This window comes from Oenanthe melanoleuca, chromosome 9 (assembly GCF_029582105.1).
Source record: "Oenanthe melanoleuca isolate GR-GAL-2019-014 chromosome 9, OMel1.0, whole genome shotgun sequence".
Lineage (NCBI taxonomy): Eukaryota > Metazoa > Chordata > Aves > Passeriformes > Muscicapidae > Oenanthe > Oenanthe melanoleuca.
In genome coordinates, this window is record NC_079343.1 from 7,579,062 (window position 1) to 7,598,456 (window position 19,395).

The 19,395-nt window shown below is 46.8% G+C and overlaps 1 protein-coding gene across 3 annotated transcripts in view; it reads right to left on the reverse strand.

The window, feature by feature from the left end:
• Positions 1–4,958: 4,958 nt before the first annotated feature.
• Positions 4,959–19,395, reverse strand: part of EPHA4 (EPH receptor A4) — a 108,898-nt gene continuing 94,461 nt past the window's right edge. For 2 of the 3 annotated variants that reach the window (XR_008841198.1, XR_008841199.1), the window contains 4 exons: positions 17,519–17,712; positions 10,670–10,825; positions 9,522–10,394; positions 4,959–7,308 (listed from right to left, as the gene is read on the reverse strand). Coding sequence is in view for 1 of the 3 variants with exons in the window: in XM_056498951.1 (XP_056354926.1) it covers positions 10,280–10,394; positions 10,670–10,825; positions 17,519–17,712 (465 nt within the window). In the remaining 2 variants the exon portion in view is untranslated. Of the gene's footprint in view, positions 7,309–9,416; positions 10,395–10,669; positions 10,826–17,518; positions 17,713–19,395 lie in introns of those variants that run through there. The other variant, XM_056498951.1, reaches the window with a different exon arrangement.

Below are 19,395 nucleotides of genomic sequence, written 5' to 3' on the forward strand. Positions count from 1 at the left end.
CTGGGCTCTTTGATCAAGGCAACACAAACCAGAGCTCAGGCCCAGAACTGGCTGTGTGTGCTTTTAGACACAAACAGATCCTGCTCAGCTTTTCTTCCTCCACTGTGAGTAACAAAAGCTTATTTCAGTTGGCTCAGGGTTTGACAACAATTAACTTTGAAAGGAGGGAATGGAGACCATGTAATTTTTCAACAAACTGCAAAACTCTAAGCCAAGAAAAAATTTGCCCCCACTTTCATTTAAAGCACATGCATAATTTCACAGGTGTTTCTGATTTAAGCCACACTTGTTTGTTGCTTGCTGCTTTCCCCAAGCAAATGCCAAACTAAAGGCTTGCTGTTATACAAAACACACCTTCCACAAAAGCACCAGGATTGTTGTTCCCCAACACTTGAGCCCAGGAACATCATCCTTTGGGATGTCCCAGGACACACAGGACTGGGGTGCATCCCTGGCTGAGCCTGGCAGCACAGTGTGGCCAGCAAGGATTTGAGTCTGTTCAGCTATTATTTCACATAGAAACAGCATTTGCATGTCCTGATACCATATCAACTCCCAGACCTGCTACCCAGCCCAAAGAGGGAAAAATTATCTTTAATCCTCAGGGAAGTGGCTCCTTGTGAGCTCTTTCTCCCCTTGGAGGTGGCCACTGGCTGGGGAACCAGGAGCAGGGCAGCAATGTCATTGTGGCTTGCAATTAAAAGATGCCCAGCAGCTGGGATTCACCTTGGATAATTTCCACAGCTGGCAAAGGTTAGATACACAGTGACCACTGCTGATTTCATACAGCTTGAAAAGGGCATGTTAAAGACAACCTGTTGTAATTTCCACAGATGGAAGCAAAAACAATGCAGCTGAAAGTTAAGGTAGAAAAAGATGAAATGTCAGCAGTGTGTTTGTCTTTTTCCTTAGCCAAACTACCCCCATTCACAAGTAAAATGTGGCCCTAGAGAAAGCATTTTACCAACCGAATTTCTTCCACTTTAATACATCAACAGTCCTATCCCAACTCTCAAGCCAAGTTCAGGAACAGATTGATGTGACTTATTTATATTATTTTATGACAATAAGATATTATTTCTTATTAAAATACTCCCAAAGCATTTCTTGTTGTTATTGGGAAAACATGGTTGACCTAGGAATAAGTCTGTGCTTTACAGGGAAGGTGATTGCTCCCAAGGATTCTGACTGTTTGTGGCTAAAATTCCCATGTTCAGAAGCATTTTTAAAAAAGTTCTCAACCAACCCACAAGAGCCTTGGTCCCAACCTGGCAGCAGACACCTCTGAGAGCTGAGGGTGATGATTGAGCCCTGTTCAATGAGGTCTTGTACCTTTATTTGGATCTGAGTCATTCTGACAGGTTGCTCTGTATCATACCAAAGGCATCACTGTGCATTATGCACACTGGTTGCCAGCTGGAGTTGTCTTACTGTGTTGAAAATAAAAGAATAATGACATTAATGAATTGCCCTAGAACACATTGCTGGGGGAGCCATACTTCAGGACCTGACAGGCTCATTTTAGGTTGTGTGAGTAAAAGTAGCTGTCAGTAAGGTAAAATAGCAGGAAAAATCTGCTAAAAGCCTACCTGAATTGTGTCCTAAGGGCAGCCCTGGGACTGATAAGCCCATGCACAGTGAGCTCATGGCCACATCCTCCAGGTGGGCAGTGCAGTGTCCAGAGTGTCAGAGCAGTGTCCAGAGTGCCAGAGCAGTGTCCAGAGTGTCAGAGCAGTGTGCAGTGTGTCAGAGCAGTGTCCAACAGGTCAGTGCAGTGTCCAACGGGTCAGAGCAGTGTCCAATGGGTCAGTGCAGTGTCCAATGGGTCAGAGCAGCGTCCAGTGGGTCAGAGCAGTGTCCAGTGTGTCAGTGCAGTGTCCAACAGGTCAGAGCAGTGTCCAATGGGTCAGTGCAGTGTCCAACAGGTCAGTGCAGTGTCCAACAGGTCAGAGCAGTGTCCAATGGGTCAGAGCAGTGTCCAACAGGCCACTGCAGTGTCCCATGTGTCCCCAGCAGCACAGCTCTGCCACAGGGACACGGTGGAGCTGATGCTGAGGAGCAGTGCTCAGAGCTGCACCACGACAGCCAGCCAGAACAAAGCTCTGCTCGTGCACATGTGTGTGTGAAAGGCAATTTCACTTACACACAGACACATACAGGTAGGTTTTGTGCTACCTTGTTGGGGTGAAAGAACCTCTTTTTGAAATCTCCATTGCTATGTGCTACTAGGCATCTACTAGGAGCTTTTAACTGGGAAAAACTCCTCAAATGTTTTTCAAAGGATACCTAAACCTAAGCCTTCCACCATTTAACTTGTTACTAAGCAAGAGGAAAAACCCACCCATTATTCCAGCAGAGCTCTTGCACACCCATCTGTATATTTGGCTTATAACACACAGTACTGTTGAAGCCAAACACAGGTTTAACACATCACTTACAAGTTATTCTGAGAATTGAAACACTTGTGTGGACTTCCTTGGGTTTCAGAATAGCTCCTTCTTAGAAATGCCACAGTCAATCAATTAAGAAAGCTAAAAGTAATCAGTCACCCACGGTTGATTGGATTTAGTACTTGGTGAATGCTTTTTTGTTCTTGGATCAACTACACCCACTTTCAAAGCTGATTAAAAATTGTTGATGATCTCTTCCACCTGTTCAGGGTGAGAAACTGGCTCCAAAACTAGTAATTTCCAAAACCCTGTGTAAGTCAAAAGTAGCTCCTATCAGACCTGGTTTGAAGACAAAAGCAGGTGAAACATGAAGCAGCATCTGTGGAAGAAATGTTTACAGACATCATTTTTTGAATCCAAGCTAAAAAGAGCAGTGTCTGTGGGCACAGGAAGAGTTGCTGCCTGCAAATGCTCAGCAGCTGCCACTGCTTGGGCTCTGCTCCCTGCCTTCCCCAGAGCCACCCTGCACGTACAGAGTGGGACAGCATCAGTGTGGGGATCCAGAAGCTGACAAAGCCAGGAGTTGCAGGACTCCAAGGAAACCCTCCTGTCTGTTGTTGGATACCATTATTTTGTATTGTTCAACAAGTACTTCAAATATTTGTATGAGTAATGGCAGCATTAAAAAAATCAACAGACAAAAAAGACCAACCTAAATGTGCTATCACTGCTTGAATCACTGCCAAACCACACTTCAAAATATATTTTCTGGTGAAATATACAAACAAAATTACCTAAGTTTCCTGTGGCACATAGATAAGGACTACATTTTTAAGATGTTGCAAGTCAGGGCACTCCCAGTGAAATCAGTTCATACCACCTGGAGGCTCAGATCAACTCATTAATCCTTATTTACTTCATTGTCAGTGTCACCTTTCCTAGGCCATTCATTTCTGCTGCTTCAATCAACCCAGCAGCCTCAACACTCAATTTTAACCCCTCTTTTTTTAGAAGCATTTTTTTCAAACAGAATTTTAACAATTTCCCAAAAAGGTGGAAGTAGATGGTCTTTTATACTCATCATCTGGAGATTCCACTGGCACATGGCAATGAGAGGGCACAGCACTCTGAAAACTTGAGGCCAGAATTCTTAATGGGCTTTTGGATTTAAACCTACTGAAAACTGGCACCTCCAGTGCCCACTCCCCTCCTGCTGTCTGCATTTCCAAAGCTGGGCTCCTCAGAATGGCTTTGTTCTGCTGACCAGTGGGGCTTTTGTTTTAATTTTAAAAATAGTCTTCCAAAAAATGAATGTCTCAAAATGCCTCAGCCCATTTAATTAATTACAAGATTTTACAGAAGAGAGTAATGAGTAAGTTCAAGAGAACTATAAAAACAAGGATTTATATAACCTTTTGTTGGTCTGGTTAAAGGCTAGTAATCCATAGCAGATTACTGGGATATAATTGCCCCATATATATAAATACATGTATATGTAAGAAAGTAAGTTAATGTAGCATATTCCTGTGGCTACTCTCTCCATCCACCCATGGAGAATACATTTTACTAAACTGATTGGAATAAAGTGCTTTAATTTTATTTTTAAAAGTCCACATATTCATACAACTTTCTCAGAGGCTCCTATAAACAAAGAATTATGTTCAGGGCCACTGCCAGAAATGAGGTATGTCAGGGGTCTGTAACCCACTCAATAGAGGATCAGCCAATGGCCTAAGGGTACTTCCCTGCAAAGGAAAGGGTAAAATAACTGAGGTCAAGGCCTCAAATGCAGCTCCAGCTTTAATCATGTTGCTGATTTAGAGCATAACGTGCCTTTTTTCTTTTGCTTTGCAATTGTCAAAATCATTTTGTTTTTCTTGACATGTGGCCCCCACGTCTGTTTTTTCTACTGCTCCATGCTCAGCTCAAGGACAGGGATGTCCACCACCAATGAAATGCAAATATACAGGCTTCATGTGGAAATAGATTCACTTGCCTCATGCTACTGTATAAATATGTGGAAAGAATGAGGGGCAGGGAGAGAAAAAATGTCTTTTTGGCTAGGAAATCTTTCAGTAAAATCCATACATCCACATACTTGGAAGTAAATTAAACCATTGGGGTAAAAAAGTTTCTGGAGGATGATTTCTTAGATTTGGGAGCTAAAAGGGGAAAGGAGAATCAGCAAAAGAAGGGGAAGGACCCAAGTGTTCAATCCTCAATGGACATTTTGAAACAGTTGTTTCTTAAAAAAAATGTAAAGGTTCTTCTTTCAGTTGAAATGAAACAATTTGAAAAACATCTTTGTGCGTGTGAAATGGAAACTTTCTCCATCCATGACTCATTCTCTCTTCATACCCCACTGGCTGAATGTGCTCTAAGGTGTGTGCAGGAGCCACAGAGCTCAAAAGAACTGTCAGTGCATTCCCATGAAATCTGCTGAAGGGAATAAATCCCTCTGGGGCAAACACCAGGACTCTGAATTCTCTGTATGTATCTGTTGTGGATAAACTCAAAATTAAAAAAAAAAAAAAAAACAACAACCATGCAATAATTAGGAATAGTCCATTTCAGGTTTGTACAGCAACTACTTTATTATTTTCAAATGCAAATGTTTGCATTGTTTGCTATTTTACAATTTTACAAACTAGGTATAAAAGACCATAAATAAATGACATAAGTTATGTGTACCTAAAATTCACAGAGGGAGAAAAAAATTACAAATTAAAACAAAATAGAAAAATCTATATATCTAACCCAGAGATCGTTCAAATGCACGAACCAAGAAATGCTGTTAGATTTTTTCAGTATGAACTAAATTATAATATGCCTCATACATTCTAATTTTAACCACAGTCCTTGCATATTCCAACATACTTGCAGTGATACAAAAAAATAAATGCACTCTCTTTTTATTTGTCTGATTAGTATTTCAGATTTTTTTTTTTTCTGGTTATGAAAATGTCACATAAAAGAAAAATACTGCTTTTTAAGTCCTGTTTACTGGTTACTTACCAGCTTTTTTTTTTTTTTTTTTTTTTTTTTTTTGTCTTTGTATTTTATACATATATATTTTTAATACATAAGATCCATCACAAAATTAGCACAGCAAGAAACCCGGACAAACATCAACCATAGGTGTGTGAGCAGGACAATTGAACACACTCGTGGGGGACGAGCTGGTGGCTGTCCCCAAGGGCAGCAGTGCTGTGGCACTCGCCTTCCTCTCACTCCAGCTGCCTCTGGAGCAGCCTGTGGTGGCCCAGCCCGTGGCCACCAATGCCAGGCACAGCTGGCACGTGCTGCTGCCCTGCTCCTCCTCCAGACCAGAACTGCCACGGAGCAAACAGGGACACTGTGTCACATCCCACTCCAGGCAGGGCTGTGCATCCTCACTGCCCCATGTGCCAGAGCCAGCCCCTTCCCACGGCAGGGAACAGCCCTGGGAGCACTGGGGATCACTGGGGAGCACCTGGGGATCACTGCCACCTGTCCCCTGTCCCCTGTCCCCTGCCAGCTCCTCGTGGCCCTGCGTCCCCTGGTCCCACTCACTCCACTCCAGCTGCCTCCCACTACCCTAGGGTGAACTCTCCAAACACAGAAAGCTCTCCTAGGTACTGCATCTCCCTGGGCCATGGGAGAAAGTGTCTCCTACTGCTCTGCAACTGCACAGGGAACAGGACACACTCCACAACTCTGGCTAACTGTCAGCTTTACAGGTCTTGTTGCATCTTTGTTCCTTATCTGTGCTGGGAACCAGGGAAGTGTTCTGATTATTAGGTTGCACACAGAGCAAGGTGCTTCTGTGAATGGAAGAACTGCATATATTTGTTAGCATTCAACAAGTCTTTAAAATCCTATTTTTGCAGATAAAAAAAGGCTACGTAAGAATTCAGTTCAGGATTGCCAGTGGATGGAGATGCAGGTGTTGCCTCCACCACTTTGTCACTGAGAAACTGGTTGTTCTTGGTCATGAGCAGGGCACTAGTATGAATAAACAACACTTAACAAAAAACCTTTTTAGCACCCTTTAGATCCTGCAATTCATTGCTCCAAAACTAACCTGAAATTGCCCGTTTTCAGGCTGCAGAACTACTCAACAAGGTTAGTGTGGCAGCTAAAAAATACACTACAGACACAGGAATTTCACCACTTCTTACTGTGTGTGTTGTTGCATTTCAGACACGAGCTCTTGGCCTGGTCTCACAGGACAGGGGGCTCCTGCTGTTGCAGAGGTGCTTGGGGCACATTCACAGGCAGCTCTACACACGAGGTGACTTGCACACCAACACACGCACACAAGCACACGTACGCACCTGTCGGAGGAGATAACAATCCATTACCCACTCAAGGGAAAAAATATATTTATATCACTGCAATGGCACCTTTTGTGTGAAATGTCACTTCAGCAGTGTACACAGGCAGCTCACAGGAATGAGTTCTTTGCTGTGGCACCTGGCCTGGTGTCCATGGTAAGATGTGTACTGCTCTGTCACCTTCATTCGTCCGGGATGCAGCGGTGACAGCCAGGGCAACGAGGAGAGACAACAACAAAATATATAAATAAAACCAAAGGTAAGCAGAGAAAGCAGAAGAGGAGGAAAAACAAAATCCAGAAGTCTGCAGGGCCTTGACACAGTACATTCCTCAAGTGACAACGGGGTGCTGAGTCTTAACGAGTCAGTTATCGCTCAGTGGAGAAAAACAACAGAGTGGGTGGCCCAGGGGAAAAAAAAAGAGGAAGTAAAAGTCACACTCTCTTCAGGGACAGATGACTGTTCAGCATGTGCTCTCCAGAATCAGTGCTATGGAAGACACAACTGTGGGTCCAGGAGGCTTCATGTCTGGTCTGTGCTCCTCCATGGTCAATGAGATCAACAGGACGGGCTACGAGGCTGTGAAAGCAAAATCCATTTCCCTGCACAAAAAGAGAACCCAAATTAAATGTATTGAACCACATGCACCAAGACAGACACCCATAGCTTCCCAAAATGGCAGTGCTCAAAGGGTTCCCACCCTGTCCTTCCTTCCTTCACACTATTTCAAAGTCTTGCTTCCATGGCATACCTTACATACAGACATGTAATCAACCACTCTATCTTTCTATCTATTTACTTGGGCCACTTTTTTTTTCTTCCATCTGCTCTCTTCAAGCTAAAATCACATTCCAGTGGATGCCCCTTGTTGGCCATATTTTATCACAGGAAACACAACCAGCAGTGGCAGTGCTGAAAAACCAGCATCTGAGCTGCCTTCACAGTTTTCATTCTATAGGGACACAGTTTTCCATTTTTGTGTGGAAAATATTGCACTGTTTTGAATTACCACTACTAGACTCCAAGACAGCAATTTAACAAACTGGCCAGGAAATTGGGTGTATTTTGGTTTTAGATAAAAAGATGATCTCAACAGAATGCAACAGATTTGCAGCAAGGAAACTTCAAGTGTATCTCTGCACTCGAGAGGCAGAAGAATTTTTCCTGCTGCAAGTACAAATGTCAGGTCTTTAAAATGAGTAACTGCTTCTTATGTTGCCTGGCAAAGTGACATTAAAACATGCTGGTTTAAGTAGATTTTTTAAAGAAATCTTAAATTTCTTGAAATGGAAAAGCTTTTATAAGTAATACTGCAGAACAGTTTATACTGAGCTGTCATGACTTGACAGGATCCAAATTTAGCATCTCATATTCAGAACAAGTTGTTCTCTGAGAGAGTTGGGAGTGAGGGAGAGTTAGTGGTTAAAATCAGCAAGTTATTGTTAAAAGTGACAAAAAGTGATGTGAGTGACAATACAGTATGTGTGATTTGTCCAACTGAGTGAACTGTTTTGGATTTAGGATAAACTCAATTATTAAGAAAGTTTGACATATAAAGCCACTAAAAATGATTCAAAATCATTTTTGAATTTGCTGTCAGGTGTGGAGTATGACCAAAATATTATAGACTAAAGAACCAGTCTTAGTGCCATTAAACTATAAATCTCACCTTTCTGACATTGTGCCTGGCACAGCTGAAATGCAATGTCAGTTCTAAAGGACATGTCATGAAAATCCTCCTCCTACCCAGCACAGGATAAGTGGCCCTTCTTTTTTCTAAGGTCATCTCATCACTTTGGTCCTCAGAAGGACTTTAAAGGAATCTAACTTACATACTCTGTTCAAAAAGAGTAATAAAAGCTTCATTACAAATAAATTCAAGACTCAATGTGTTCAGAACTTTACTGAATAAAGCTTTATCCTGTGTGACCTACTGAGGACAACCACATTGCCATAGCAGTCTCCTCCACCTAGCAACCCAGGGGATGTTTTCAGTGGCTCAACTTCCATCTGCTCCCTAGAGGAGGCACAGGGCAGCTTTTCCATGACCCATCCTGTTGGCCATATCTGCAGAGGGGTGTCAGGCCCAGCTCTGCAGTCTGCACCTGGCACTCACACCCACAGCTGCCCTGATTATCCCAGCTCCCACCCTACAGGGCTGGTGTCCAAAGTGGATTTGGGTTCCCACAAGTGATCCAGCAGGATCACAGTGCATGAGCTGTTGCACTGCTGCATTGCACAGAGCTGCCACCATGCCTGACACCCAAAGTGCACAAAACCTGCAAGGCTGCATGCACAATCCCATTTTTTCTGTTACCCTTCCCATAAAACCACTGACACCACAACTGAAATGCATCTTTCTAAAACCCAAATACTGCTTTTACTGCTGTTCATGAGAGTGCAGGAAAAGTCTTTGGTTCTTCTAGTGCATTTATGAGTATTTGTACTTGACACTATGGCATCCATTTGTGTTGTTTTTCCAATCACAGCATCCCTACTGCTCTCAGTGTGGAGTGGGGTCAAGCTCCCAGCACTGAGCTGAGCCCCAAGACACTCCTACACCTTGTCTGCACACCCTACCAGGCAACAGCTTAAGAGCAATTTGAGATAGTGCAACTTTCACTGCCATCAAATACAGCAAACAATGGGAAAGGCTCAGCATCTGGGAAACCAGCACAGATTCTTACAAACCAGTTAGAAACCCCAAATGACACATACCACAGCAGTTTTTATTTTCCCCCAACAGTGGTGAAATCCTAGCACAGCTTACAAAATAAAGCACCATGAACATGTTGGACACTGTACTTCCACTGACCTTCTGTGAGGCAAAGGGAGTAAGCTCCTTGAAAGAGAAAAGAAGTCTGAAAGCTCCACAGCCACGATTGTCACAGCTGACTACTGGCAAGATGGTCACAAAAGTCTTTCAATGGTAGGCTTCAGCACCACAACAGCCAAGAACCTCCCCAGAAGTCCAGTTTTGCCCAGTAATCCACAGGGTGGGTCACTTCATGTCTCAAGCCCATAAACAGGTAGATCACTAATTGGCAGGCACTGATTAGCCACACGATATTCTCACTGAGGTTTTTGCAAGGTGTTAGTGATGCACCAAGTCTGCAAAGAATATCCTAGGGCAGGTTCTTCATTCCAGTGAAAGGTACACAACGGTGGTTTCACCCACAAATAAAACACTAGGGTTGTAATCCTACAGGTCACAGGGAGAAGGAAAGTACTGCTGTTGTTTTTTAAGCACAGTATCTGGCAGCAAACATAGCATCAAAACTTGAATGTGACTTTATATTTATATAGATACACGTATTTTACATATCATTGATCAACAGAGAAGTGTGTTCCAAGAAACAATTTGTTCCAGGTCTGGTTTCAAATGACGGCTTGTCATTTCTGGAGGCCCCTCCCAGCACACACGCTCGGGTTCCGCAATCTGTACATCAAGCAATGCTGCAGATCTTTATTTCGACGGGCAAGGAGACGAAGTAAAAAAAGTGCAGTTCTTCAATTAAAGTGCATGGATGAGGTAAACTAATTTCAAGAGTTTTGAGTTTATTCAGTGCTGGCTCAGACGGGAACCATCCTGCCGTGCATCTGTTGCATTTGGGTGCGCATCGCCTGCACGCTGCTCAGGATCTTGTTCTGGTGCGCCAGGGCCGTGATCCCGATCCTGGCCAGGTCCCTGAGGAAAGCAAGAGAAGAACAAGGGGCTGAGGACCGTGGGGCAGAGAAAAATATCAAGAGTCGACCGCAAGCAGCATTAGCAAAAGCAAGGCAGATGTACAGAAATGTTTAATTAAATAAGTGGAGGCATTGTGGAGGCATTTTAAAGTTATCCTCCATCCAAATGAAAGGCATTCCATTCCTTTAATGAGCGTAATGATATGCAGCACAAAGCAAGAGAGGCTGATTAAATCCAGATTTACCAGTTTTTTTGTTATATCGCTGAGTACTTACTCCTGGTTCATATGCACCACAGCCTCTAGGGTGGTATAGCCAGCAGCTGTGAAGTTATCCTTGTATCGCTCCATTTTCATGGCTTGGAGCCAGTCACTGACAGAAACAACCGCCGAGAACTCCGGGGAGCTGGGATCCAGCAGGGCTGTGCTGGGTCTGGATGCCAGACAGAGAAAGGACAGAAGAAATAGAGTCAGCTGGATCATGAACCACAAACCAGAGTTTGGTCTCTGCAACAATTAACCTCTGTGATGAGGGAAAGCAAGGGCAGGAGGCTGTGCCCAGTGAAACTGGTGGCTCTGCATCAACTCAGATCAATGCAAGAAACTGAACAAGATGCAAAGTAATGGCCCCATTTTTGCTAAGAATCAATTTGACCTGAGGTTTCTATTTTTGGTTTGAACCACAATACAGCTTATGACTTCCATCTCAGATACAACCAAGTCCACAGAAGATGCTTTTAGTCCCCAAGACAAAGAAGATGGCAATGCTGGAAGGCATTCAGCCTGCTGGGTCTGTATCTCACGGGCAGCAATGCCAGACCTTGCCAGCCCTGCATGTGTCAGACTCCAGCTCAGCAGCTATAGAAACACTGCTGAAGTATGAGCAAAGAACTGGGAGCTCACACCCTGCCAGACTGGTTTGGAGGGTAAAACTCAGGGCGGGTTCAGATAACTCCTGTTTCCAGCCAGGTCTGCTCAGTGCATTCAATCAAACTCAGGACAGCAGGGAGTTAATCCTCTCTTTAATCAATCCATTCCTGACCAAGTGTGTGCCAGGAGTGGTGGGAATCACATGAGCTTTGATCTTTGTTTGCACTGTGGAATGTGCTTCTCATTTTGCCTTGCACAGTTTTGCTAATAATTATTTTTATAACATTTTCTTCTCTTATTAATATTGCATTTATTATTTAATGTATATCATAAGTCACAATTTCATTAAAGCACTATAAATTACTGTTATCTATCTAATCAAAACAATTATCATTCAGCAATTTATTTGAAAATGCACATCATCAAAGACTAGGTGTGCAATAACATAGTTAGGTCTTGCCTGAGGCATTGAGTACATGCTGGTAATACTTGGTTCAACTCTTACTGAATTATCTAACACAAGACCAATGATGGTAACCTATTTATATATAATTATGCTTTATGCATAAAGTCATATATTAATAATGTTATATGCATATTTGAAATTCCCACTCTGAAGACAAGAAAAATATTTATAAACAGCCATGAACGTGAAATGACCTTGAATTGGCTGTTAACTTACACACACACACAGAAAATGACCTTGAACAGGTTATTAACTATTGGAAAACCCATATATTTTCACAAAGCACCTGTAAATTGAAGAGAAAGCAAAATGGAGGAGTTCATACTTTGATTCTTCAATCAAATTATCACAGCAGATCATACTGTGATTCTCACCACGTAAATTATTTAAGCCTCAAGGGAAGATACATTTTTTTCCAGGCTCCCAGTGCAATTAGGGCAATCTGGAAGATGTGTGATAGTGGCCTCACAGGGTTAATGATCTCTCTTCTGGTGACATACATTGTAAGCAAGACTCACAAAGGGACATACAAGTTTAAAAAAAGGATATTGTTCTGTTGGAGGCTGAGACAGAATCTCTGTTACTTCCTCACTGACACAAGAAACTGAATTTTGCATTGTCTAATATTTTTGCGCCCTCCCTCCTACTAAAAAACATTTTCCTATTATCTTCCTCATTTATTTTAAGCTTTTTTTCCATATTTGCTGTAAGCAAAACTACCTGACAAAGCAGAGACATCTGAAAAGAAGAGAGCAGAGCTGGCAGAGATCAGTAAAGCTCCTATTACTTCAGCAGTGTTTCACCAGCTTAAACAAACTGCTGATCTGTTGCAACACAGGTATTTTGGTTTTACCCTACAACTCTGGGAGTTTTCCTTCCTGCTGCACTTCTCCTGCACGTAGCAGGTACACCACGCTTAGCAAACAAAACAAATGTAATGCGGGATCGGTGCAGACATGAAACTGCCTTTCCACAAAATTAAATTCAAATTCACATAAAAATTAATCCACACCTTCCCAATGCCCGCCAGGCGTTGGCTGTAATGCTCTAACGCTCATTTGCAAATCCTACACAAATCTAGGGTTTATAAAACTTGATGATGTGCTTTTCCTGCAGAAAACCACATCACTCCTGTTAGCTGCACTGACTGAGGTGACCCTACCCATTCAAGCCTTTTCACGGGGGGAGAAGGGGAAAGAAGCAGCAAACTTTGATTTTGACAGAGCTTCTCTGTGTCAGGATGTGCTTAATGCTGTGCTGGAAACTTGCTCAGCATTGGTGTGATCCAGCAGCAGCTCTGCTCATTGCCCTTCCCATCTGGCAGGGCTGCCAGCCTGCCTGCCCTGGGGGCCACAGGAGCCAGCAGAGCCCTGTGCTCACCCCTGCAGTGGCTGCTGTGCAGGATGGCCCTGCAGAGCTGTGTGCCCCCTGCACTGTGTGTGCCACCTGCACTGTGTGTGTCACCTGCACTGTGTGTATCACCTGCACTGTGTGTGTGTGCCACCTGCACTGTGTGTGCCACCTGCACTGTGTGTGTGTGCCACCTGCACTGTGTGTGTGTGTCACCTGCACTGTGTGTGTGCCACCTGCACTGTGTGTGTGTGTGCCACCTGCACTGTGTGTGTGTGTCACCTGCACTGTGTGTGTGCCACCTGCACTCTGTGTGTGTGTGCCACCTGCACTGTGTGTGTGTGTCACCTGCACTGTGTGTGTGTGTGCCACCTGCACTGTGTGTGCCACCTGCACTGTGTGTGTGTGTCACCTGCACTGTGTGTGTGTGCCACCTGCACTGTGTCTGTGTCACCTGCACTGTGTGTGTGTGTGCCACCTGCACTGTGTGTGCCACCTGCACTGTGTGTGTGTGTCACCTGCACTGTGTGTGTGTGTGCCACCTGCACTGTGTGTGCCACCAGCACTGTGTGTGTGTGTCACCTGCACTGTGTGTGTGTGCCACCTGCACTGTGTCTGTGTCACCTGCACTGTGTGTGTGTGCCACCTGCACTGTGTCTGTGTCACCTGCACTGTGTGTGTGTGTGCCACCTGCACTGTGTGTGTCACCTGCACTGTGTGTGTGTCACCTGCACTGTGTGTGTCACCTGCACTGTGTGTGTGCCACCTGCACTGTGTGTGTGTGCCACCTGCACTGTGTGTGTCACCTGCACTGTGTGTGCCACCTGCACTGTGTGTGCCACCTGCACTGTGTGTGTGCCACCTGCACTGTGTGTGTGTCACCTGCACTGTGTGTGTGTGCCACCTGCACTGTGTGTGTCACCTGCACTGTGTGTGCCACCTGCACTGTGTGTGCCACCTGCACTGTGTGTGTGCCACCTGCACTGTGTGTGTGCCACCTGCACTGTGTGTGTGCCACCTGCACTGTGTGTGTCACCTGCACTGTGTGTGCCACCTGCACTGTGTGTGTGTGCCACCTGCACTGTGTGTGTCACCTGCACTGTGTGTGTGTGTCACCTGCACTGTGTGTGTGTGTCACCTGCACTGTGTGTGCCACCTGCACTGTATGTGTCACTTGCACTGTGTGTGTGCCACCTGCACTGTGTGTGCCACCTGCACTGTGTGTGTGCCACCTGCACTGTGTGTGCCACCTGCACTGTGTTTGTCACCTGCACTGTGTGTGTGTGTCACCTGCACTGTGTGTGCCACCTGCACTGTGTGTGTGCCACCTGCACTGTGTGTGTGTCACCTGCACTGTGTGTGTCACCTGCACTGTGTGTGTGCCACCTGCACTGTGTGTGTGTGCCACCTGCACTGTATGTGTGTGTGTCACCTGCACTGTGTGTGTGTGCCACCTGCACTGTGTGTGTGTGCCACCTGCACTGTGTGCCACCTGCACTGTGTGTGTGTGCCACCTGCACTGTGTGTGTGTGTCACCTGCACTGTGTGTGTGTGTGCCACCTGCACTGTGTGTGCCACCTGCACTGTGTGTGTGTGTCACCTGCACTGTGTGTGTGCCACCTGCACTGTGTGCCACCTGCACTGTGTCTGTGTCACCTGCACTGTGTGTGTGTGTGCCACCTGCACTGTGTGTGCCACCTGCACTGTGTGCCACCTGCACTGTGTGTGTGTGCCACCTGCACTGTGTGTGCCACCTGCACTGTGTGTGTGCCACCTGCACTGTGTGTGTGTGCCACCTGCACTGTGTGTGCCACCTGCACTGTGTGTGCCACCTGCACTGTGTGTGTGTCACCTGCACTGTGTGTGTGCCACCTGCACTGTGTGTGCCACCTGCACTGTGTTTGTCACCTGCACTGTGTGTGTCACCTGCACTGTGTGTGTGTGCCACCTGCACTGTGTGTGCCACCTGCACTGTGTGTGTGTCACCTGCACTGTGTGTGTGCCACCTGCACTGTGTGTGCCACCTGCACTGTGTTTGTCACCTGCACTGTGTGTGCCACCTGCACTGTGTGTGTGTGCCACCTGCACTGTGTGTGTCACCTGCACTGTGTGTGTGTGTCACCTGCACTGTGTGTGTGTGTCACCTGCACTGTGTGTGCCACCTGCACTGTGTGCCACCTGCACTGTATGTGTCACTTGCACTGTGTGTGTGCCACCTGCACTGTGTGTGCCACCTGCACTGTGTGTGTGTGTCACCTGCACTGTGTGTGTCACCTGCACCGTGTGTGCCACCTGCACTGTGTGTGTGTGTCACCTGCACTGTGTGTGTCACCTGCACTGTGTGTGCCACCTGCACTGTGTGTGTGTCACCTGCACTGTGTGTGTCACCTGCACTGTGTGTGTGCCACCTGCACTGTGTGTGTGTGCCACCTGCACTGTGTGCCACCTGCACTGTGTGTGTGTGCCACCTGCACTGTGTGTGTGTGCCACCTGCACTGTGTGTGTGTCACCTGCACTGTGTGTGCCACCTGCACTGTGTGCCACCTGCACTGTGTGTGTGTGCCACCTGCACTGTGTGTGTCACCTGCACTGTGTGTGCCACCTGCACTGTGTGTGTGTGCCACCTGCACTGTGTGTGTGTGCCACCTGCACTGTGTGTGTGTCACCTGCACTGTGTGTGCCACCTGCACTGTGTGTGTCACCTGCACTGTGTGTGTGTGCCACCTGCACTGTGTGTGTGTCACCTGCACTGTGTGTGCCACCTGCACTGTGTGTGTCACCTGCACTGTGTGTGTGTGCCACCTGCACTGTGTGTGCCACCTGCACTGTGTCTGTGTCACCTGCACTGTGTGTGTGTGTGCCACCTGCACTGTGTGTGCCACCTGCACTGTGTGTGTGCCACCTGCACTGTGTGTGTGTGCCACCTGCACTGTGTGTGTGTGTCACCTGCACTGTGTGTGTGCCACCTGCACTGTGTGTGTGTGCCACCTGCACTGTGTGTGTGTGCCACCTGCACTGTGTGTGCCACCTGCACTGTGTGTGTGTGCCACCTGCACTGTGTGTGTGTGCCACCTGCACTGTGTGTGTGTGTCACCTGCACTGTGTGTGTGCCACCTGCACTGTGTGTGTGTCACCTGCACTGTGTGTGTGTGTCACCTGCACTGTGTGTGTGCCACCTGCACTGTGTGTGTGCCACCTGCACTGTGTGTGTGTGCCACCTGCACTGTGTGTGCCACCTGCACTGTGTGTGTGTGCCACCTGCACTGTGTGTGTGTGTGTCACCTGCACTGTGTGTGTGTGCCACCTGCACTGTGTGTGTGCCATCTGCACTGTGTGTGTGCCACCTGCACTGTGTGCCACCTGCACTGTGTGTGTGTCACCTGCACTGTGTGTGTGTGTGTCACCTGCACTGTGTGTGTGTCACCTGCACTGTGTGTGTGTCACCTGCACTGTGTGTGCCACCTGCACTGTGTGCCACCTGCACTGTGTGTGCCACCTGCACTGTGTGTGTGCCACCTGCACTGTGTGTGTGTGTCACCTGCATTGTGTGTGTGCCACCTGCACTGTGTGTGTGCCACCTGCACTGTGTGTGTGTGTCACCTGCACTGTGTGTGTGCCACCTGCACTGTGTGCCACCTGCACTGTGTGTGCCACCTGCACTGTGTGTGTGTCACCTGCACTGTGTGTGTGTCACCTGCACTGTGTGTGTGTGTCACCTGCACTGTGTGTGTGTCACCTGCACTGTGTGTGCCACCTGCACTGTGTGCCACCTGCACTGTGTGTGCCACCTGCACTGTGTGTGTGCCACCTGCACTGTGTGTGTGTGTCACCTGCATTGTGTGTGTGCCACCTGCACTGTGTGTGTGCCACCTGCACTGTGTGTGTGTGCCACCTGCACTGTGTGTGTGTCACCTGCACTGTGTGTGTCACCTGCACTGTGTGTGTCACCTGCACTGTGTGTGCCACCTGCACTGTGTGTGTCTGTGTGTCACCTGCACTGTATGTGTCACCTGCACTGTGTGTGTCACCTGCACTGTATGTGTGTGTGTCACCTGCACTGTGTGTGGGCCACCTGCACTGTGTGTGCCACCTGCACTGTGTGTGCCACCTGCACTGTGCCTGTCTCTCCCCTCTCCCTGTCCCTCCCCTGTTCCTCTCTCTCCCCTCTCCCTGTCTCTCTCCTCTCCCTGTCTCTCCCCTCTCCCTGTCCCTCCCCTCTCCCTGTCTCTCTCCTCTCCCTGTCTCTCCCCTCTCCCTGTCCCTCCCCTGTTCCTGTCTCTCCCCTCTCCCTGTCTCTCCCCTCTCCCTGTCCCTCCCCTCTCCCTGTCCCTCCCCTCTCCCTGTCCCTCCCCTCTCCCTGTCTCTCTCCTCTCCCTGTCCCTCCCCTGTCCCTGTCCCTGCCCCGCACTCCTGCCGTGTCCCCAGCCCGGGCAGGCTCACCGGGAGCTCTCGCTGCCCGTCCTCTTCAGGCTGTTGGGGTTGCGGATCAGCTTGTCCAGCATGTTGACGATCTGCCCGAACTTGGGGCGGTCGCTGCGCTCCTTCTGCCAGCAGTCCAGCATCAGCTGGTGCAGAGGGATGGGGCAGTCCATGGGCGGGGGCAGCCGGTACCCTTCCTCGATGGCTTTAATCACCTGCAAACGGCACCATTAGGAAGAGGTCAGAGAACATCGACCACTGCTCCAGAGCAGGGTTTACCCTAGGGCCATGCAGGCTGTGGTGACAAACCCCCAGTTAAGTGATCCTTCATGGAAAACTGCACTGGGACTCAGACAGCTGGTGGTCTCACAACTGTCATTTCTCCCCAGCTATTCAAAACTGAAAGGGTACAGCACCCAGAGCAGACATCAGATACGGCAGGGCAATTTGTCACAAAAAAGCACATGGGACACAGGGATGAGCCCTGGCTAGAAATCAGCAATTAGCCTCGTTGGACAGAGGCTGGAGAAGCAACAGCTCTACAGCAAGTCTTTACTATCAGCCAGTTTTGGGTGCAATATGTTGAGACTGTGTTTTCCCTATCATTTTTAAGGTACAGCAGATCACTCCCTCCCCCATTCTCCCTGGCTAGCTCATCTCTGTCAGTAATAGAGACCTTGCAGAGAACCTGTTCTCTCACTGCTGTATGCTCTGAGCCAAGAAATGCAGAGATAGGAACCCTTTTGTGAAGCTTTACAAAAGTCCAACACATCTTAAGAACATATTTCAAATTTAACAGAACCCAGAGAAACTCAGAAACTCAGACTGAAGTCACTTCAAACTCTCTGAAAAGCACTCCAGAGGCTCTAATGGCTTCTTAGGTCTCTCAGGAGAATGGGACACGACCAGAACTCAATTCTGACATGACAGGGACATGACCCAGATGCCTTCAGATGTGAATTAATCAATATGACACTGCTGGCAGGACTCACCATGAGACTAGAGACGAGGACTGCTCAGAGACTGAGCTGCACTAAATTCCCTCCTTATGGACTTGTCCAATTAGTGGCTAAAATCCACTGGGAGGACAAGGTGAAGGATATGCTTGCATTATTAGAAGCTATTCAGTGACCACAAACAAAGTGGCTATCACTCCTCCAGAAACTATGAAGATCCTTTTGATTTCTCTTGATTCGACAGACACTGAGTATAATTTGAAATCCACCTCTGCTTTGTTGTGAGAAGCACTGCTCTTGCCATCATTAAGGAGAAAAAAAGGCATGTCTGTGCTATGGACTGTAAAGAGACAGTAATACTGGCTTTCCCTGTCTTGCTCAAGCCAGCTTTCCAACATGGTCTAGCAGTGTACAGTCGCAGTGAACACCAGCCTAACATAAACAGCTCTAATAAAAACAGCTCTGTTTGTTGCAGCGAGCTCCACTGTGCTGTGCAGACATGCCTGATACACCGAGACACATCTGGTGTTTTATTCTCTTGCTAAGTCTTGATGACTTCCTGTTAGCAAAAGGAAGGCAAGATTGGGTGCCAGAAGAGACATTTCACATCAGAAGGAAATTAAAATTATATCCCCCATTTAGATTAAATGCCATTCACATCTAGACACTCTTTGAAAATGTTCAGCTCTACAGAAGAAAGCAGATGACTTGTAAAATGCCTTAAACACTCCCATGGCTGTATATTCAGATTACCGTTTTCTTCTTCCTTTATTTGGTTGTAAATCCCCTGGGAAAAGAATTACAGATAATCTAGGCCTCACTTTCACTGGGATTTTTCATTTAATAAAAATTCTATTAGCAAAAGCTCTTATTAGCATTATTATTAAACACTCTTCTGGAACAGCAGCCATTGTGCACAGTCCCTCTTGGAACACACTGAAG